The 18,947-nt window shown below is 39.5% G+C and overlaps 1 protein-coding gene across 6 annotated transcripts in view; it reads right to left on the bottom strand.

Moving 5' to 3' along the window:
* PDE1A (phosphodiesterase 1A) overlaps positions 1–18,947 on the bottom strand; it is a 363,587-nt gene that overhangs the window by 107,857 nt on the left and 236,783 nt on the right. For 5 of the 6 annotated variants that reach the window (XM_075608901.1, XM_075608900.1, XM_075608896.1 and 2 more), the window contains 4 exons: positions 15,265–15,447; positions 13,138–13,204; positions 6,777–6,893; positions 6,050–6,190 (listed from right to left, as the gene is read on the bottom strand). In XM_075608901.1, coding sequence (XP_075465016.1) covers positions 6,050–6,190; positions 6,777–6,893; positions 13,138–13,204; positions 15,265–15,350 — 411 coding nt within the window. In that variant the 5' untranslated portion in view covers positions 15,351–15,447. Of the gene's footprint in view, positions 1–6,049; positions 6,191–6,776; positions 6,894–13,137; positions 13,205–15,264; positions 15,448–17,462; positions 18,602–18,947 lie in introns of those variants that run through there. The other variant, XM_075608897.1, reaches the window with a different exon arrangement.

Here is an 18,947-nt window from a genome sequence, read left to right as displayed (position 1 = left end):
ATCAGCATCTTTGCTGATCGGTCACGGGACAATCAATTGATCGGCAGCTTTGCTAATTCGTTTTCAATAAAGGTAATCAAAGGTTGCAAATATTAAAACAAATATATATATATTTATTTATTTATTTTTGTGCCGCTTCAACTGCCTCTTTAAGTACTGTACTTAGTACAACTGGTCACTGACTAAGACAGGACTCAGCATCATTCTGTATTAGTATACTTTATTTCCCCTCTCACACATTATCTGATAAGCCTCATAGATTGGAAGACTACAAGTCCTCATTTTTGACACTTGATTAGCAGGTCTGGATATTACAGTTATTTAGTGACAGGAGCCCCATCATAGGAGGCTGCAGCTATCAGCTTGACTGCTAGCTGTTCACATCATAGTCTATATTCATTTTATTATAAGGTGACTAATTACCACCTCTCACCCAATCCACCCCTACTCACAGTCCGCTTTCGACACACAGAGACACACAATTCCCCCCAATACCCATACAATCCCCCCCCACACAAAATAATTACCCCCTGCCAAATACCACTACCCACTCCCCAAATACAGACACCACTACACACCTCCAAAAATGGACACCAGTACCCCCCCCCCAATACAGACACCACTACATCCTCCCAAATACAGACACCACTATACCTCCCCAAATATGGACACCAGTACCCCCCAAATACAGACACCACTGCCCCCATTCAAATACAGACACCGCTGCCTTATGTTTAAACCTTATAAAAACAATTTAGCATTAAATGTATGGGAGGACTGACAACATTTTGTAAATGGCTAAATGTTCAAGCACTGTGCTGGTATCTACTATTTGTATGCTGTACATGCTGTAGTTGGGTGCTCCACTTGCATGATAGATTGTCATAGACATCTTTATCAAAAACTTCATCTGCCTTTCCAGGCAATATGCAGTCAGAGCGCAGAGTCACATCTTGGGTTGCGTGTTCGTCCCCACTAAGTGGCCTTAATGGGTCCTCCTGGTGGCAGAACTGTCAGTCCAGTCAGCTTAATGGTGCTGAGAAACACCAAGAACTGAGGCGCCAACTTTTGCAGTTTTGCCCCATATTATTATTCCACTAAAATGGTTAAAAACGGCTGGAGGAGCCAACTTATGCGGCCGGGCTGTACCGCTGCCAAAGTCTTAAGAATCAGGGCTCCAACTTCTGCGGTTGGGCCCAGGCAACCAAAAGGGGGAACTGGGCATCGAGCATTCTTCTGGTGTTTAGGCTTTTGATTTATTTTATTTTGTTGTAATGCTTATTGTGGGTAGCATGGGTGGGTGAAGGTGGTATTTGGCCCATGTTGGGTGATTATGCCTACTGGGTGGATAGCGGGAGAGATTAACGCCTTCATTACCTTAGCGGTACTAACCACTAAGGTAATGGAGTTAACTCCTCCTGCAAACCCCCCCCCCCCTCCTGCAAGGCCTAAACACTGCCTGTAAATGTATTTTTATTGCTTCAGATTGATGCCAGGGATCTCCGGTGCTGATATTAATGTGTATCAGCTCCGGAGACTCCCGGCATCATTCCAATGCAGGAAAGTGCATTTTTTTCCTAAGTCCTAATCTCGGATCCCTTGGGCAGGTGAGATAAATCTTTGATAAACATGCAATTCCAGAGATCCAATAATCTCATCGGAGCTACTAGAATAGCTACTTTTGAGCAAAAATGAGAATTTTAGCTTTTTTTGCAGCTCCCGTGCAATATGTTTGGGAAGGAGCCAGAAATCACGAAAAAATGCTTTCCCCGAACAATTTAACCAACTCAGTGAAGCTTTCTGAATAGGTACCTAGCAACATGTTGTGATAACTGCTCAAAATCCGTGATGAGTTGGTTATCAAAGCTACTGTACTAGAATATGCCCCTAAGCCTTTATAGTAGTTAGCTTGTTCAGAAGGTATGTGGGCATCTGTATGTAGCTAGGTGTTTTCTTTACCAGGGGCTGGAGAATAACATCTACCCAGCCAGAGATGTCCCATTAGTGCACCTATTCCTAAATTGATGATTGGTTTTCCTGGGTACCCCTTTTTATATATTTCAGGAAGCATATAGGGAGCCCCTTTTGGGTTCTCAGAAATAAAGTAATGTATGTGTTTGATTCTTTCATGTAAATATTAGTGGCATTTTCCTACATTTTGCTGTAGTGTCTCTTATCTGAGAGTTGTCAATGTGCCTCTTGTAGGTAGTTTGTTGTGTTGAAAATAACTACAGTTCCTCCTTTATTTGCTCCTTTGATTATTATGTCCTTATGTCTTAATTGTGTATATGGCTTTTTTTATTTTTTGTTAGCTGTTATGTCTTCTGCTAACAAAGTTCTGAAGTTTCAAATGACTTAAATGTTTTTGTAAGTACTTTGGATAAGTCGTTGCCAGAAGGATTAAGGACTCAACTAAGTGTGAAAGAGATATTTGCATATGTCAAGTGGCATTAGCATCCAGTACACCAACATGAAGCATTCAAAAGTGGTTCTGTTCATAGGTATTGCAGCTATGAAATTGAGTGAAAGGAAAACAAATAGGAAAAATGTGCAAATACAGAAATAATTTAACTAAATATGCATGTTGTGAACCAGTAATTCTTCTGACAGAATTAACGAAAAGATTATTTCTAAAGATTAATGATTAAGTGGCTATTGTCAATAAATATTACTGAAAGGCATTGTACCACAAGATTTTTATATATTTTCTATAAATGTATAAAAATCACTTCCTGGTAAATGCCCCTCCTCCAAAAAGGCGCAGAATAAATGTATGATTATCCACAATGCCATTGTCTACAATTATAATGATGTTATTAGATCATACTTGGATTATTCACAATGCTGAAAAATGATATCATGTGATTAAAACTTTTTCATTTAGGAATAGATTTTTTTAAAAATTGTTGATTCGGAAGAATTATTCAATTGTTTGTGAACACTATATAACTATTTAAATACAATTACAATTTTGTTTACCAATTAATATCATTAATACAACTAGCAATCAGATGATAGTCATCCATTTCCGAGTTGGCAAATGAGTAAAACACGTAAGAGCTTTAGCACAGAAAATACTGCATTACAGTAGCGTTTTAATGTAATCCCTCATTTGCAAGTTTATTTTTCATACTGGTGGAAAATTAGCATGCTGCATATTTTATCTATGCTCTTTAAACTCATGTGTGAATCACTGGAGTCCATAATATAACGCAAGTGCAGGTTGTATATCAGAGGGTAAAGTGACATTATTTTTCCACTGTACAGCTAAAAAAAACAAATAAACACACAGAACACCAACTAAAAAACAAACTTAATGTACTCGTCCCATGTATAGATTCCTAATCTTAATACATTAGATATGTAAACACTCTACTGTACGCATGTTATTCTTTTCAAGTGTGATAGTGCCGATTGGGCACAACTGCACAGAATCTTATACTAACGTCAATGGGCGTTTGACCCTTTTTTCTGTGTAGTTGTGCTACAAATCCCGCACACTAAGGGTTAACTTCATCTGGAATTAATGACATTTTAAAAGGGCCTGTTTTTCCTAAGTTTTATAGAGAGTATCAGAGTCAAATCTAACCCAAATGTTCATGGGCCAACTTTATTGGTCAATAAATCAACTAATGTTTACAATGAATTTGACAACCAGATGTGCCAAGAATGGACCAGAATATGTTAATGTAAATTGAAGGGGATTTCAAAGGACTCTGGACAGATCAAGAGGGTGTGACCAGGAGGGAATTCCTAGGTCTTCATAGATTTAGTAAAAAATAAAATAAAAAAAAGATATTTTGTATCTGCTATGATTCACAAGAATAACGAAAATAGCTTTGTGACATCTGAAACCAGACAGACTAAATTACACTAAACAGTTTACAATATGTATAGTGCAAAGTTCAGGTATTTATTGGCCCCAAAAAGTAGATGTAGCTCTGGCAAGTCTGATGTCTATGCCTTCAGCAAACTTATCTGAATGCAATGACGTTGGTCACATTATTCTAAGGGTTACAGAAATATAGTTATGGGTTATTTTTTACTCTGAGCTGGTTTGCGTTTAAAAAAGTGCTCACTCATAAATGTCATGAGATTATGTGGAAGTTAAGGACACGTCCCAAGAGTGTGGGACTTATTCTGTTCCTAGTGCACAGTATTTTGGATAAAAAGCCTGTATTTGGGATATGAATGGTAGAATTCAACATAGAGGTGTATTTGTGCCAAATAAACATGTAGATTCTCTGATTTTCTTCTTAGGACCCGATATTGTTATTTCTGATGTTTTACCCTGTTTATTTTATGAACTGTATCCATTTCTAAATTGTATGGTTGTTGTAACATTCTTTTATTGTACTAATTTTGTACTGTATATTACATCTAAAATGTAATAAGTATTGTCTTTGAACACTAGATGCATATAGCACCTTCTGAAGAGACTAACCGCCTCTTAGGACACATTTTGCTACATTCGTTTTTTTTCTGATCACTCGTAATACGCCTGGTCGATTTGGATCACAAATCTGTAAATGGAAGCCGAATCAGGTAATGTAATCCGAATCCGCAAATATATATATATTTTTAATCTCTCTCTTTCTCTCCCTCCCTCTCCCAATCCTCAGCACATCCTCTCCTTTTTCTCATCTAGAAAGTGTGTACAGGCAGGAAGTGAGTGTCAATTGATATTACTATTGGTACGAACCACGAGTCACCTGCAAAACGGATTACGCATGATACATATGGCCCAAATTGCCCAGCGGTTTATGTCAATTTTGACCCGACTGACTGTGGCATATTTGCCTCTGATTTTCACACCACAGATCAGATTGTACCCCGAAAGCATGGGGATGTCTGTGGAGCAAATTATGTTAAGTTCGCCCATCTCTAGTGGTAAGGCCCATTGGCCATATTCTTCCACTAAATGACTTTAAGTGGTTTTTGAACTATGAGAATTCCACACCAACACAAAGATTCAATACAACTGAGATGCAATACAACAATCTTTTTAGCCAAGTACTTGAGTTTGTGAATGTTCTTTATGTGTCTATATGTCTGCTTTAATGGTGGTCGGGCATGCAATACATTACAGACAGAGTAATGGATTTCAAACCATTTTGAGCATAAAGAAATGTCTGTTATTTACTATATCTTTGTACTGAGAATCAATCAGTTTGTTTAACAATCAGGACAAATTAAACTAAATATAAACTGTACAATGCACCAAAAAGCAAAACTATCCAAATGAAATTCACATACTGTGGTGACAAAAGCAAATAATAATTAACCCTCCTTTCTAGGACATGAAGAGCTGAGACAATAAAAAAAAGTTCTATATACAAAGCTGGCGTGCTACAAGTATTAGCAATAGGCAATAGTAAAATAAACATTCTACAGTGGTACAGATGTAGCAAGACTTACAGCCAAGGCTGAAAAAGCTTAAAGCCAATGCTCAGGAGATAGTGCTTCCACGGAAATGCTGCGAGGATCCATGCTTCCAAATCTGACCCCCACAGCGATAATCCTTGGGCAACGGGCTAGTTGCAGTCTCGTGGCTTGCCCCAGTAGTGAAAACAGTGTCTTGCTATATCTGCAGCAGGTGTTTTTTTACAATTTGTATATACAGTACTGTACCACAAAGTGACATTTAAAATATTTACGTTTATGGACTGAAATGATAAACTTCAAATTCCCAGACTGTACTGCGCTCGTTCAAAAGCTCCCATTCAAGTCAACAGGGTTTTTTGGCCCACTGCAGTGAGATTGGCCACTGTGGAGTTTATATAATCAGCCACTGGATGTTCTAAACTAAGCGTAACAAAAGTGAACCAATTCTTTGTTCCTTTAGAAACTAGTTGAGAGTTTGGTAGATGTACCTTTAAGTCCTTTAAATACTTTACATCTGCTGTGTAATCATTTACAGTATCTACAATTTATCATCTGTAATCCACAACATACAATTACAGTATCAACCTGTTATTGGCAAATAAAATCCTTGTTACAAAGAAAATGTAAAATTCATCAAAGTAATATCATTAATCAACTTGCTTACCATGATACCCGTATGAAGAACTATATAATGTACAGTTTGGGTAACGTCCGCGGCATGAACCAAATTGTGGTATGGATTTTTGTACTTGCTGTAACCAACTTCCAAAGCTTCCACAAACAAAACAAGGCAGGAAATTGGAATCTGAAGTAGGTAAACACATTATTTGTTAGAGCTTTCTAAACCAAGTACAAATATATTGTGTGAAATTCTCCATCACAGTATATACTGTATGAGCTACTGTATACTCCATTAATGTTTGTGACACAAGTTTACACCTTCCCATTGGTGTGACCACTTGTATGGAGATTAATGGGATACTACTGTACCAAATGACGTTGTGATTTACAGTTCATATTTAATTAATAGTAAGGGATTACAATAGCAGCAATGTTGAATTGCATTATTGTGGTCAACACAAATAGAAAAGAGGAGAGAAACAAGATGGATGGAGCAATCCCAATATTGTAAGTACTGGCCATTATGATAATGCTACTGCAATGTGTAACCAATGCATATGAACATGCCAAGGCTAATTTAAAAAAATGTTTAGCATGCGAGTTTCAGAGGGGGAGGATCTCAGTCACTTTTAGGGTATTTCATTAAGTTGTCCCTTTTCAATGTTAATAATATTTTAATATATAACTATCTACTTGAAAATTTAGAGTGATAGTAGGAAGTATTTAAACTACAGCTACAGCTAAATGTAGAACGAAAGAAAGTATTTTACCTTAAAGCGGTTAATAAGGTCATATCTGGTGAACAGTTCATATACCATGAATTTAAGGGCATGGTCTCCACTTGCCACATTCAAGGCAAACACATCAAAAGACCATCGATCAACATCCTATTGGAAGAGAGAAAGGGGTATTCATTAAAATGTAATTAAAAAACATTGAAATGAATATCTTCCAGGCAGTTGTTTCAATTTCCTCCAAATTGTTTACTAGTTCACTGTGCCTATTAAATATAGATATATCAAGGCCTATCTGTATGTACTAACACGATTTTGTTAAAAAAAGGTTAAAAAAATTAAATAAATTAAAAAACATTACGATTGTAGTGCTAAAAAGTGGTTCAAACTCTAATAAAATTTGCACAGTATGTATGAAAGTGGATATATAATTTGTAGCATGACTCAGGGGCAGATTCATCAGGCGCCAGTATGGGTTAGTGCAACAGATCAAGTTTATACTGTATATGTAGCACCATCCAATAACATGACAATATAGGAATAAATATGTCATACATAAAAGTAGACATTGGAAAAAGGAGTCCCTGCTTCGAAGAGATTACAATCTAAGTGGTAAGTAGGGCGAATTTACAGAGACAATAGGTGGGTGTTATGGTGAGTGCGTCTGCAAATGGTCATGGTAAATGCATATACAGTAAGACATATAGTATCAGCTAACTGAGCTACCCACATGCTTCATTAAAGAGGTGTGTTTTAAGATGGGTCTTAAAGGCGGAAAGAGAGGGTGCCATTCGGATATTGAGGGGAAGGGCATTCCAGAGGTGTGGGCAGTAAGTGAGAGGTTTGAGATGGGAGAGGGCTTTAGATACAAAAGGGGCAGACAGAAGACATTTTTCAGAAGAATGGCAGGTGTTTAATGAGAAATTAGGGCTGAGGTGTAAGGAGAGGCAGAGGAGTGTATACCCTTAAAAGAGATAAGGAGAATTTTGTAAGTAATAAAATATTTAATCGGAAGCCAGACGAGGAATTTCAGCAGGAGACAAACAGACACAGAGAGATTTTAGAGAGAGTAAAGTGATTCTATCAGCAGAATTAGGAAAGACTGTAGGGGGGAGACAGGTGAGATGAAAGAAGGCTGGACAGTAGAAAGTTATAATAGCTGAGACGGGAAAGAGTGAGGGCCTGTGCTAAAGTTTTAGCAGCCCTATCAAGCAGACTATATAGCTCTTCTGATATTACATGGTTTCATGTTATATCCTGGAACATTCAATATTGCTTCATCCAATGCATTGTATAATTGCATCACATTATCCGTACACTCTCTTCTCTGACAGCAAGAGAAATTATCCCCCATTGGACCCTACAGTACATAACCCAGTGGAGTGTCACCTCGCAGCTTGCTCTTCTCTTGGTCCCTGGACTCAACCCCCAGGGCTTGAGGGCACAAAGGTCTATCCCTGTCTCCCTCACTCCCTGGTGGAGTATGGGGTAGATGCTCCCACTCACCTGAGGGAAGGGATGGAAGGTGAACCAGAGCCCTGTCTCCACACTTCCACACACACTAAATTTGGAACTGCAGATCCTTTTTGTTACCAGGGGAGGGGCTCCAGGTTTCAGCCCTATATGGGCAGTACCCAGACCATAACCCACCCCACTGTCACTCAAGGGAACTGCTTACTTACAGTATGCCGAATTAACCCTCACACTGCCTGCGCTGATACCAGGACTTGCCTGTTTGGCTAGTTATCTAGTAGCCAGGGGCTGCATGGCTACACACAGTGTTGGGATTCACCCGGGTTCGCACCAGTTCGTGCAAACCTGTTCCTGGAATTTCTAAAGTTAGCCAAACCGTTGCATTAGCCGGTAGTAGAATTACGTGTTTCAGAGCAGGAGCAGAGCAGGACTGCAGGGGAGGTGTGCCATCTAGGGGTCTGACTTGAAAATTCCAGTGTCTGCAGGTAAAGCTCTCCTCACGTGCTCTGCCTCAAAAGATTCTTCTACGGGGCCCACTGCCGCTGCATACCATCTCCCCTTGCCCGTGTCCAGCCAGGTAGGCATGGAGGAGGGGAGGATGAGATGTGAGAGGGAGTGAGGGAGAAGGAGAGGGAGTGAGGGAGATGTGAGGGGGGGCTTAGTGAGATGTGAGAGGGAGTGAGGGAGATGTGAGGAGGACTTGGGGAAATTCGAGAGGGATTAAGGGAGTAAGGGAGATGTGAGAGGGGCTGAGGGAGATGTGAGAGGGGCTTGGGAAGATCTGAGGATGCTGAGGGGTATTGGGAGAGATCTGAGGAGGACTGGGAGAGATCTGAGGATGATGAGGAGAAATGGAGGAGATCTGATGATGAGGGGGACTGGGGGAGATCTGAAGATGAGGGAGGGGGGCTGGGGGAGACCTGATGATGATTATGGGGGGGGAAGGGGGTGATGATGATGAGGGAAGAGCTGATGATTTTTCATTATGAACGGGCAAAAAGGTGAGAGGGAACCGGTTGCTAAAATTTCTGAATCCCACCACTGGCTACACACACACAAAATGTGCAGGTGTGGATTGCTCTTTTAAAGAGAGATCACTGACATTGAAATTTGATGTATGTCTAAGCTCATGACTGGACCCCAGTTAGTGATATCAGTTACAGTGTCTCCAGTACTGTATGTTTCTCAAAGTAAAGGAAAATGTCAGGTAAAGTTATGGCAAATGTCAACAAAAAAGATATATAAAGCTCACTTGATTGATAGTGTTAATGTAGTATGAGTGTGCCCTAAACGCCTAGTGTGGCGGTGGGTGCAACTGATGAGCAGATAATGACATTGACTAACTACAGCTGAGGAGTGAAGACATTTTAGTGCCAATGCTTAACAACTAGAAGCTCATTTGGAAGTGCACTCCTGGGCAGTTAAAACTTAGCGTTTAATTAATAACACATTAAAATAAGTTCTTAACACAAAGTAGTTAGTAATAACAACATATAATGTACTTAAAGCGGAGGGGAGTGGGGAGATGGTAGGATGGCTACGGTGTATAATATTGTATCTCTGCCTAAAAATAAACCAGCAAAGACAATTTGCACCCAATTAGCCTATAATAAAGAACAGGGTTCCCTGCTGTGAGGACTCAAAGGCGCTTAACGTCTGTAAGTGTGTTGTGCGTCATGTGGCGTAGCATACCGATCAAACCAACCTGTATTGATATGATTGGCACAAAACAGTGTCTAGCTGGTATATATAATATTCTAATCTAATAGGATGTTAATAATCACTGTTAGCGCAACACAATAACAGGTTGGTGGTACGTGGATTGATTCTGCGCCCAATGACATTTAACAAACACTACACACAGATGATAATACGGCAAAGCTACTTAGAATATAAAAACCAGGAAGCAGCTAATACTAAACACTCTGCTTGATTGAAGTAAGCAGAAATCACAATACTGTGATCTGATACTGATACTGTGGTCAGTGGATCACTCGCCCCTGAAGAATCTCTGTGAAGGAGGGAAACGCGTAGGGCGTTTGGCGTGGTGACGTCTGCGGGAGGGATCAGAGAGAGACTGGTAGTGTTGTAACTTTGTATCCGAGTTCTCTGCTGTTGTCTCAATTTTAATTGCGATCGTATCCAGGTTCAGTAGCTTCTCATCACTCGGTGGTTAAAGGTCTAGCCTGTCTCTATACTGTGAATCATTTATGTCAGTCAGTCTTATGTTTGTCAGATATTAAGTTGCACTCAATTGCATTTATGTTGACACCTACCATCAGGACAGGCAGCCTGCTGACAAATGTTGTTCGGATCTCTCATGACCAATGTTTAGCAACTTACGAACTGATTTGCAAATGGTAAATTGTGTTCCGTGTACAGTTGTTTTGCAGGTGATATTTTACTCACAGTATTGATTATATTTGGACGGCATGTCCACCGACCACAGTATCATTGTGATTTCTGCTTACTTCAATCAAGCAGAGTGTTTAGTATTAGCTGCTTCCTGGTTTTTATATTCTAAGTAGCTTTGCCGTATTATCATCTGTGTGTAGTGTTTGTTAAATGTCATTGGGCGCAGAATCAATCCACGTACCACCAACCTGTTATTGTGTTGCGCTAACAGTGATTATTAACATCCTATTAGATTAGAATATTATATATACCAGCTAGACACTGTTTTGTGCCAATCATATCAATACAGGTTGGTTTGATCGGTATGCTACGCCACATGATGCACAACACACAGAGGTTACAGAGGTTAAGCGCCTTTGAGTCCTCACAGCAGGGAACCCTGTTCTTTATTATAGGCTAATTGGGTGCAAATTGTTTTTGCTGGTTTATTTTCAGGCAGAGCATACAATATTATACACCGTAGCCATCCTACCATCTCCCCACTCCCCTCCGCTTTAAGTACATTATATGTTGTTATTACTAACTACTTTGTGTTAAGAACTTATTTTAATGTGTTATTAATTAAACGCTAAGTTTTAACTGCCCAGGAGTGCACTTCCAAATGAGCTTCTAGTTGTTAAGCGTTGGCACTAAAATGCCTTCACTCTCAGCTGTTGTTAGTCAAAGTTATGGCAAACCCTCCACATCGAACCATGAATGTGTCCTGCTATTAGCAACCAGAGGTGAGTAATTCGGTTAAAAATGGATAAAACTTGTTTTTATTATTAATGCTGTCAGTTAATGTGTTATTGTATATCCAGTACTCAAATGCAGGGGAGCGCAAACTTTTGCTGCTGCGCCCCCCTGTCTGGCCTGTCTCGGTGCTCGCGCCCCCCCCCTCCTACCTTGCAGCTGCGTCAAATGATGCTGCAGGGTCATCTGATGTCATTTGATGGAGCGTTGCCATGGCGACGGGTCACAGCGTCTGAAACATGTTATGTTTATTGTTGCAGAGACCTCATGTGATCCCCGGCATTTCATTTAAATGTCTTGGGGAAGAGCGCGGGGCCTCTGCAACCGACCGCGCCCTCCCCAGAAAAATCTTTCTGGGGGAGTGCAACGCATACAGAAGCCCCGCGCTCTTCCCCATGGCTTTTAATTTAAATGCTGGGGACAGCGTGAGGCCACTGTACTCTATTCTACCTTGGGTCAGAAGACGCGTTGCTGTGGCGACGCGTGGATATTTCAAATGACGCCGCGGGATCCCGTCACATGACCCCTATCGTCATTTGACGCTCTATGAAGGCAAGGGGGGTGTGCACGGGCATATGAGCAGCGGTGGCAGAGAGGCGCTGCGCAAAGCTTTTGCACATCCCTGCTCTAATGTATAACTCGCTTCATATGATATTATACAATAAGTCTGAGTATTGTTAACTGTAGACAGCAGAGTGAAAAAGTGTAAAAACTCTGATACAGATGCAGCGGCCATAATTTTACGAAATCACGTGGTTTATACCTTGAAATACCCATGTGATGGCACGGAATTACTTCCAACCATACCGCCTTAAGACACGAGTGCATGCGAGTGCATAAAATGGCATTTTAGTGTTCTGGCTTATAAACACCTGAAATTGACACAGTAGCACAGTACTGTACACATTACAATTCATTCATTTCATTACATATAATTGCACACAATCCATAAAATTAAAACAAAGCAACCGCGATAAACGTGCATGCCTGGGGCGATTGGCCGTGTTCATGCCGCGTGGAGTACAGTAGCGCATACGAAAACAGCGCCATTGTGCCTTAAAATAATGGTCGCTGCATCTGCATTTTATTTTTGTGTTGTATTGTTTTGTATATGCTGCATGTTATACAAATGTGGATTATAAATAAAGAATTTACAAAAAAAATGAGAAAAACAGGGGTTACAAGCAGTGTGATGATTTTTTTTAAAAACAACTCAAAAGTAATAGCACTCAACCTCGGTACTTACAGTATAGTATGAAAAGAAAAAAAGCTATGCAGGGTATCAATAATTGCATGATATCAATTGCATGATTCAAATTGCATCTCCAACAGTTAGCTAAATTCAATAGAAGAAAAATAAAAAATAATTGTCGGTTGATATTTTCCATCAAGATAGAAATACCCATTTTTTATAAAAACAAAAAAAAATTATGTTTAGTAAATACATGCAATAATGTGGATTGAAAAAGTACAGTAAGAAAAATACTTTATTTGCTTATTTTTTTATCGATGCATTACTTTTTTTTTCTTTTACATATTTCAAATTTTCACACATTAATATTTCCTGAATTTTTTTTTTGCACACACAAAATGATATGGCATAACAAATTTAAATTGTTAGTAAACCAGTTTTTTTTTAAATTGATGATTGATGTTGAAGTTACAGATGAACAATTTACAACACAAGCACACCTTTAAAGATGATGCGATTATGCACTTGATGTGTTTTAACAAAAAAAAAATATTTTATAGTCACTCTAAGTCTAATTTATTTCACCTTTAGGGACGCTATCACCGAAGATGGGAAGCTGAGACCAACCATATTCGAGGACCGTCTGTACATCCTACGGAAATGAAATCATAACTTTGTGGCTTAGTCTGTAATATAATGTACTGTAAAGAGATACGAGTAAACTTTGGACAAACTTCCTTCTGTCTTACTGATAAGGTAGTGAGCAGCGTTGAAATGTTGATAAAAGTATCATCAAGAGAGACATGGCGGCTTTAATGAAGCAGATTTTTAAAGAGGGAGAGGGAGGTTCTTACCAGGATTGAGCAAGTCTGGTGAGAATATCAAATAAAGAATAAGGAGGACATTTTCATGTCTGGAAACCACACTAATTTTTCTGCTCAAAAGAAATATATATGTAAATATATATTATATTTTTCAAAAATATTAAATGATGTCAATTCAAAGGGTCAGAGCTATACAACAATCAGAAATTAACTACATGGGTATACATAAATTAAATTGTAAAGCACAATAAATGTGTTCAATTTTTTTAATAAGAATCTCCTTGATGAAACATTTCTGAAACATCTGAAATCTATTTAACACTCCGGAAAGTAGCCCATTTATCAGATAAATAGTTCCATTTGTATTTAAATCTGATATAATACTATTTATAACACATTTTTCTCCTGGTCATCTGTACAGTACTTGACTTAAACTTAAATATTTTATTTCATCCACTACAAGAAAACCGTGGAAGGGCATGCACATAGATAAGCAGTCATTTTATTGATTCCTGGTAGTATTGAATACATTTCACACCTTTTTTTATCTCCAATTAGACACTATTTGGGGATGGGTATTGATTAACATATTAACATTCACTGCATATGCCTTCTATTATGGAACCGTCATCTACTTTTATTACTTTGAAAATAAAACAAGAGAGAACAGCATATAATATATTATTTATCATATTTGAAGGGCACATATTTGATGTGTTATTAATAACTACAGTGACGGAAGCTGCCACGTACATATTATTTAGACGGCTTGAATAATTGAAAAAGCTAAGGGAAAATGTTATCTGGGATGTTCTCATCTCCTACACTTCAATCATCCTAAAGCAGGGGAGGCCAACTCCAGTCATCAAGGGCCACCGACAGGTCAAGTTTTCAGGATAGCCCTGCTTCAGTACACGTGGCTCAGTCATAATGACTGAGCCACTGATTGTGGCACCTGTGCGGAATGAAGCAGGTATATATTGAAAACCTGACCTGTTGATGGCCCTTGAGGACTGGAGTTGGCCACCCCTGTTCCAAAGCTATTGCATGGGTGCTGATTATGCATTATATTTATACTTATTTTGAACTTATTTTAATTGAGCCGTAAATACAAATGGGACTTCTAAAAGTAACAATCGTGGCTGCGTTGTTATTTTTTGTTTGTTAATGTGCTAATTTGAGGTCCACGACCTCCTGGTCCCCAGTATACTTGCAATTGACAGTGCCGGCATTTCAGTCCCCTCCAGGGGAAATAAAATGGTGGTTTAAATCTCCCCTGAAGGCAGTCTAATAGGAAGCTGCAACATCATGCATTGCAGCTTCCTATTATATGGTAATTTAGTACTCAGGAAGTAACGCTGATACCATTACTACTAATGATCTCGGTAACAGGGTGTCCAGGGAGCTGAAAATATGGTTTAGCTAGAAAGTGCCCCTGGTTCTGATCCTGTAAAAAACAAATGGGGGGATGGGTGGGGGGGAGTGGAGGCCTGTTAAGGGTAGATTGCTATTTAAGTATGGGAGCTGTGGGCTAATTCACTTGAGGGACAGAACATACTAAAATTTGCCAGGTGGCACTACATTATTCATTCAATAAGACACCTTCCAGATCTGGAAGACACCTTACAGGTGCATATCACTGCTTAGTAAATATGGACCAAATGTGTTAAAAATGGGATATGTTAAAGCGTAAAAAAGGTCTGTTACCATTCAAAAACATATATCATACAAGGTCTTTTTTGATACATTCCCATGATAAAAATGAGCTTTTCTCCCTAAGCTTATTGCTAAAACTCATCAATTGAGAAGCTACTATGTGCATTGCAAAAAAAAAAGCTTATGCAGGTCCTGCAATTAGGAATTACAGTAAAATATTTTTGGATTCTACCTTTCAACAAATATTCCAGCTTGGACCACATGTACAATACTTCGGAACTTTGGCTTTTCCTCGGGTTTTCTTCTCCTCATTCCCATTTTCCGTGTGAAGGTGGAAGCCAACCAGTCTCGTACTTCCAATGGAACAGAGTCTGTCTTGATATCAGAGAGCTCATCCTCCGTCTCCAATAGCTGTCTAGATATTCAATAAAAAGCAAAACAAATGTAGAACAAATACATTTTGGTACATCAGTTGAGTGTAGCACCTCACAACATATTACGAATAAAGAGATCATAGTGAAATCATACTCTAAAAATCATCTGTTTAGCAATATATGTGATGATACTCCTGTTTAAGGTTGTTTTACGTAGTCACTTGGCCACATTCATTAAACAACACTGGGGAATAATATAGGTCTCCCGGCAGCAACAGTTTTCAGATCTGGAGAATCCACCAGATTTAGCAATGCAAAAACATCCTATTTCTTCCTATGGGATATTTTTCTTTGATAAATGGGTGCATTTTTGGCTGTAGTTTTGCAACAAGGAGACATACAGATAAAGTGAATATAGATACTGTACATGTAATGCTCACTGTTTTTTTTACTTCAATATTGTTGCCACATTCTACACCTCTAGAGTGATTTCTGGAACAAGGTCCATAGTAAATGAAAATATGAAAAAAGGTTCTTGATGTACTAAGTATACAGTACATGTGGGTAAAGTGATGAGTACTCATGACTGAAAGAGAACAGAATGTATCCTTCTTAAAGTCTGATATTTTTCCAAATGTAAAACTTCTCTAGATGGAATTACTTTCAAATCAATAACATTACAAAGCAATAGAGCTAATAGTTTTTTTTCTGGTAAACCATAAGACATTGCTCTTGATTTTAAGAAGGGAATGTGAAATAAGATTATGGGATTTCTAGAAAATATATTGCGTCATTTTCAGTTCTCAAGAGCCACCAACAGGCCAGGTTTTCAAAATCTCCTTAATTAACACATGATTAACCAATAATTCTAGTTCTACTTCTATAACTTGCTTAGGTACTGTATTTATTGCCCTAAAAAGCTGACCTCTTGGTAGCTGTTGAAGACTGGGGTGGTCTATATATAATGTCAATTTTGGTACAGAACTAGGACATTTTCATTCTGTACCTATGTATGTCCAAGGAAATACTATGAATAGGCTTCCAGTCATCCTTATGTTTCTGAGAAAGGACCACGTCAGAACTTCCTAATGTTGGTTTTCCTGTTGACTGTGCTCATTCATTCTCGAGTACTGCTGGCTGATTGGTAACAGGTATTTAAGCCTGCTGCTATACTGGGACTACAGGCAGCTCAACAGTTACTGTTGCTCAGTCTGTACAATGACAAGACGAAAGTTGCATTGGTAAACCAAAATGGATAGCGTGGCAGCAAAATAATGGTGCAGTTCCTGAACAGCAATGTGATTCAGACGTGATACAGACTCCAAATGGAGGAGTGATGATGAGGATGTCCCCATGAATTTTGGAAGTAAAGTTACGTGTAGCACTATAGTGGATGGACTTGCCCTCCTGGCAGTCACATGAGATGAGAAGTCTGGCGAGTATAAAGTTATTTTCAGAGATCGGACACTCTGTAATGCCATTTAAATATTGATGAATCATTATAAGTGAACAGGAATGAAAATGGATATCACATCCTAATCCTGCATGTGATTAAAATTTGGGGGCGATGTGCTTTTTTATTCGGCACCTATGGGTCATGTTTCATTGCCGGTGCTACAGTACTTATAGCACACTTATGGTACCTCTCAGGTACTTCTGTGATATCTAAATTATTGTATGTTCCTTTAGGGTGTTTTAATACATTTTGCAATATATGCTTGTTTATGTCACTTCATATTTGTATTTTATGTTTTTATGTGCAATATGTGGGTTCTAGAAAAAATGGAAGGCACAGAGAAGTGTGTACTGCCAGAGAATTCACTTCGTTGCACACCACCCTCATAAAACATAACATTTATTAGGTATAATAAAACATGTGTAACGGTTCGACCCCTACTCAATCCCATGTGGGCCCCTATGTCAGGATACTGTCCCATATTACATGTCATGTCGAGTGGTGCACCTTCTGGCTTACAGGACTCCTGAGTCTCCCGCTTGATGGTATTGGGGAATTCACCAGGACTGGCTCGTGAGGTAGTGCTGAGATCGTACTCACAGTTGGTACAGCGCCTCCATCTCTTCCAGGTCCCCACAACAGCAGGGAGGAGTCTCTGGAAGAGAACACCTGGGTGCAGCTTCTCCCTGAATGATTCCAGGCTCAGGCGAGAAGGTTCTTTCAATCAAGGCAATCTTTATTAACATCCTCCATGGCAGACTGCCCATCATAGCGGCCGGTCTTTAGCCGCACATTTCCAGGTTGCCCACCTCAAGGAAGTCCCTGGACACCACTCCTAGTCAGGGCCCTAGAAGCTGTCCTTGCTCTTCCCTGACTCTCTAATAGAGAAAGGGGAATAGTCTGCCACCTCTCCCCTAAGGGAGGGCCACAATCTGTGCCAGAGCCCTGGCACAGTGTGGGGTCAGATTGTCACACTCTGCAACTGACACTTGAACTGCACAGACTCCACTTGACACTTGAACTGCTAACTTTAGGAAGTGATGCGTATTATATAGCTCCAGGAGGCACCATCACTATGTCACTGTAAGTGGACACAGAGCATGCTGTCACTTCCTTTTGCTACACATTACACCTCACAGGGGGTTGAGGGCAAACCTCATGCTAACTTCTGGCAAACCTGCCCTCTTAACAGGGATTACTGCACAGAAGGAGAGAGGCATGTAACCCCAAAATTACACAGGGCTACCCATTTATCACTGCAATTGAATATAAGCAGTAATTAAAAAGTGAAGTAGTGGGATGAGGTGGCAGATGGAGCTGACAGATCTCAGTATGTCTCAAAATAAATGGTGGCATCAATAACACTAGTGAAGCAAAAGAGACATTGTCTACCTTTTTATGAATGTTATCTCCCCACACAGGGCAATAAAGCTATATACAGTACGTGCTGGCAGAATAACAGGCTTGAAATGACGCAATACGCTAATGATGTTAATGTCTAACAAGGAGTAACTGGCCTGAGATTACTGGGCAATTTTTGGGGACGGATTTGGATCCACCGCGAATCAACCGGTTCCTTTCGTCCACGGATTTCTGCGGATCAACCTCAAAAAGGGCTATTTGCTTTGTGCGGATTTTTTATTATTATTGCCAATACACTATGCAAATTACCCAATATGTTGCCAGATTTTTAAGAATCCGGCAACGAGTTAATGAATCAGCGCATGGGATTCTTCAAATCCATCAATGGATTGTATTCAATGGTGTTTTTGATGAATCCGCATGGATTATAAATGACCAAATCCGTTTTAGGATTATACAGTACGAAATGGATTTTTGGGGGGAAATGACAGAAAATCAGGGAAATAGATTTGGGCGGGTTCGCCCATCTCTACTGTCCACATGATATAACTGAACACGACACACATGAATATGCACAATAGTGCCGCACCGTTAGTAACTAATGTAACATCAGTGTAACCCTAATTAGATCTGTGCAGGAAAAATGCTGCTGAATGAAAACACAGCCATATTGCATCCAGATCTAAGGGATAGTGCGCATCGAATATGATGATTATGTAGCCC

Source organism: Ascaphus truei, chromosome 7 (genome assembly GCF_040206685.1).
Source record: "Ascaphus truei isolate aAscTru1 chromosome 7, aAscTru1.hap1, whole genome shotgun sequence".
Lineage (NCBI taxonomy): Eukaryota > Metazoa > Chordata > Amphibia > Anura > Ascaphidae > Ascaphus > Ascaphus truei.
The sequence above is the reverse complement of the archived record's forward strand: the minus strand, read 5'-3'. Positions and strand labels throughout refer to the sequence as shown.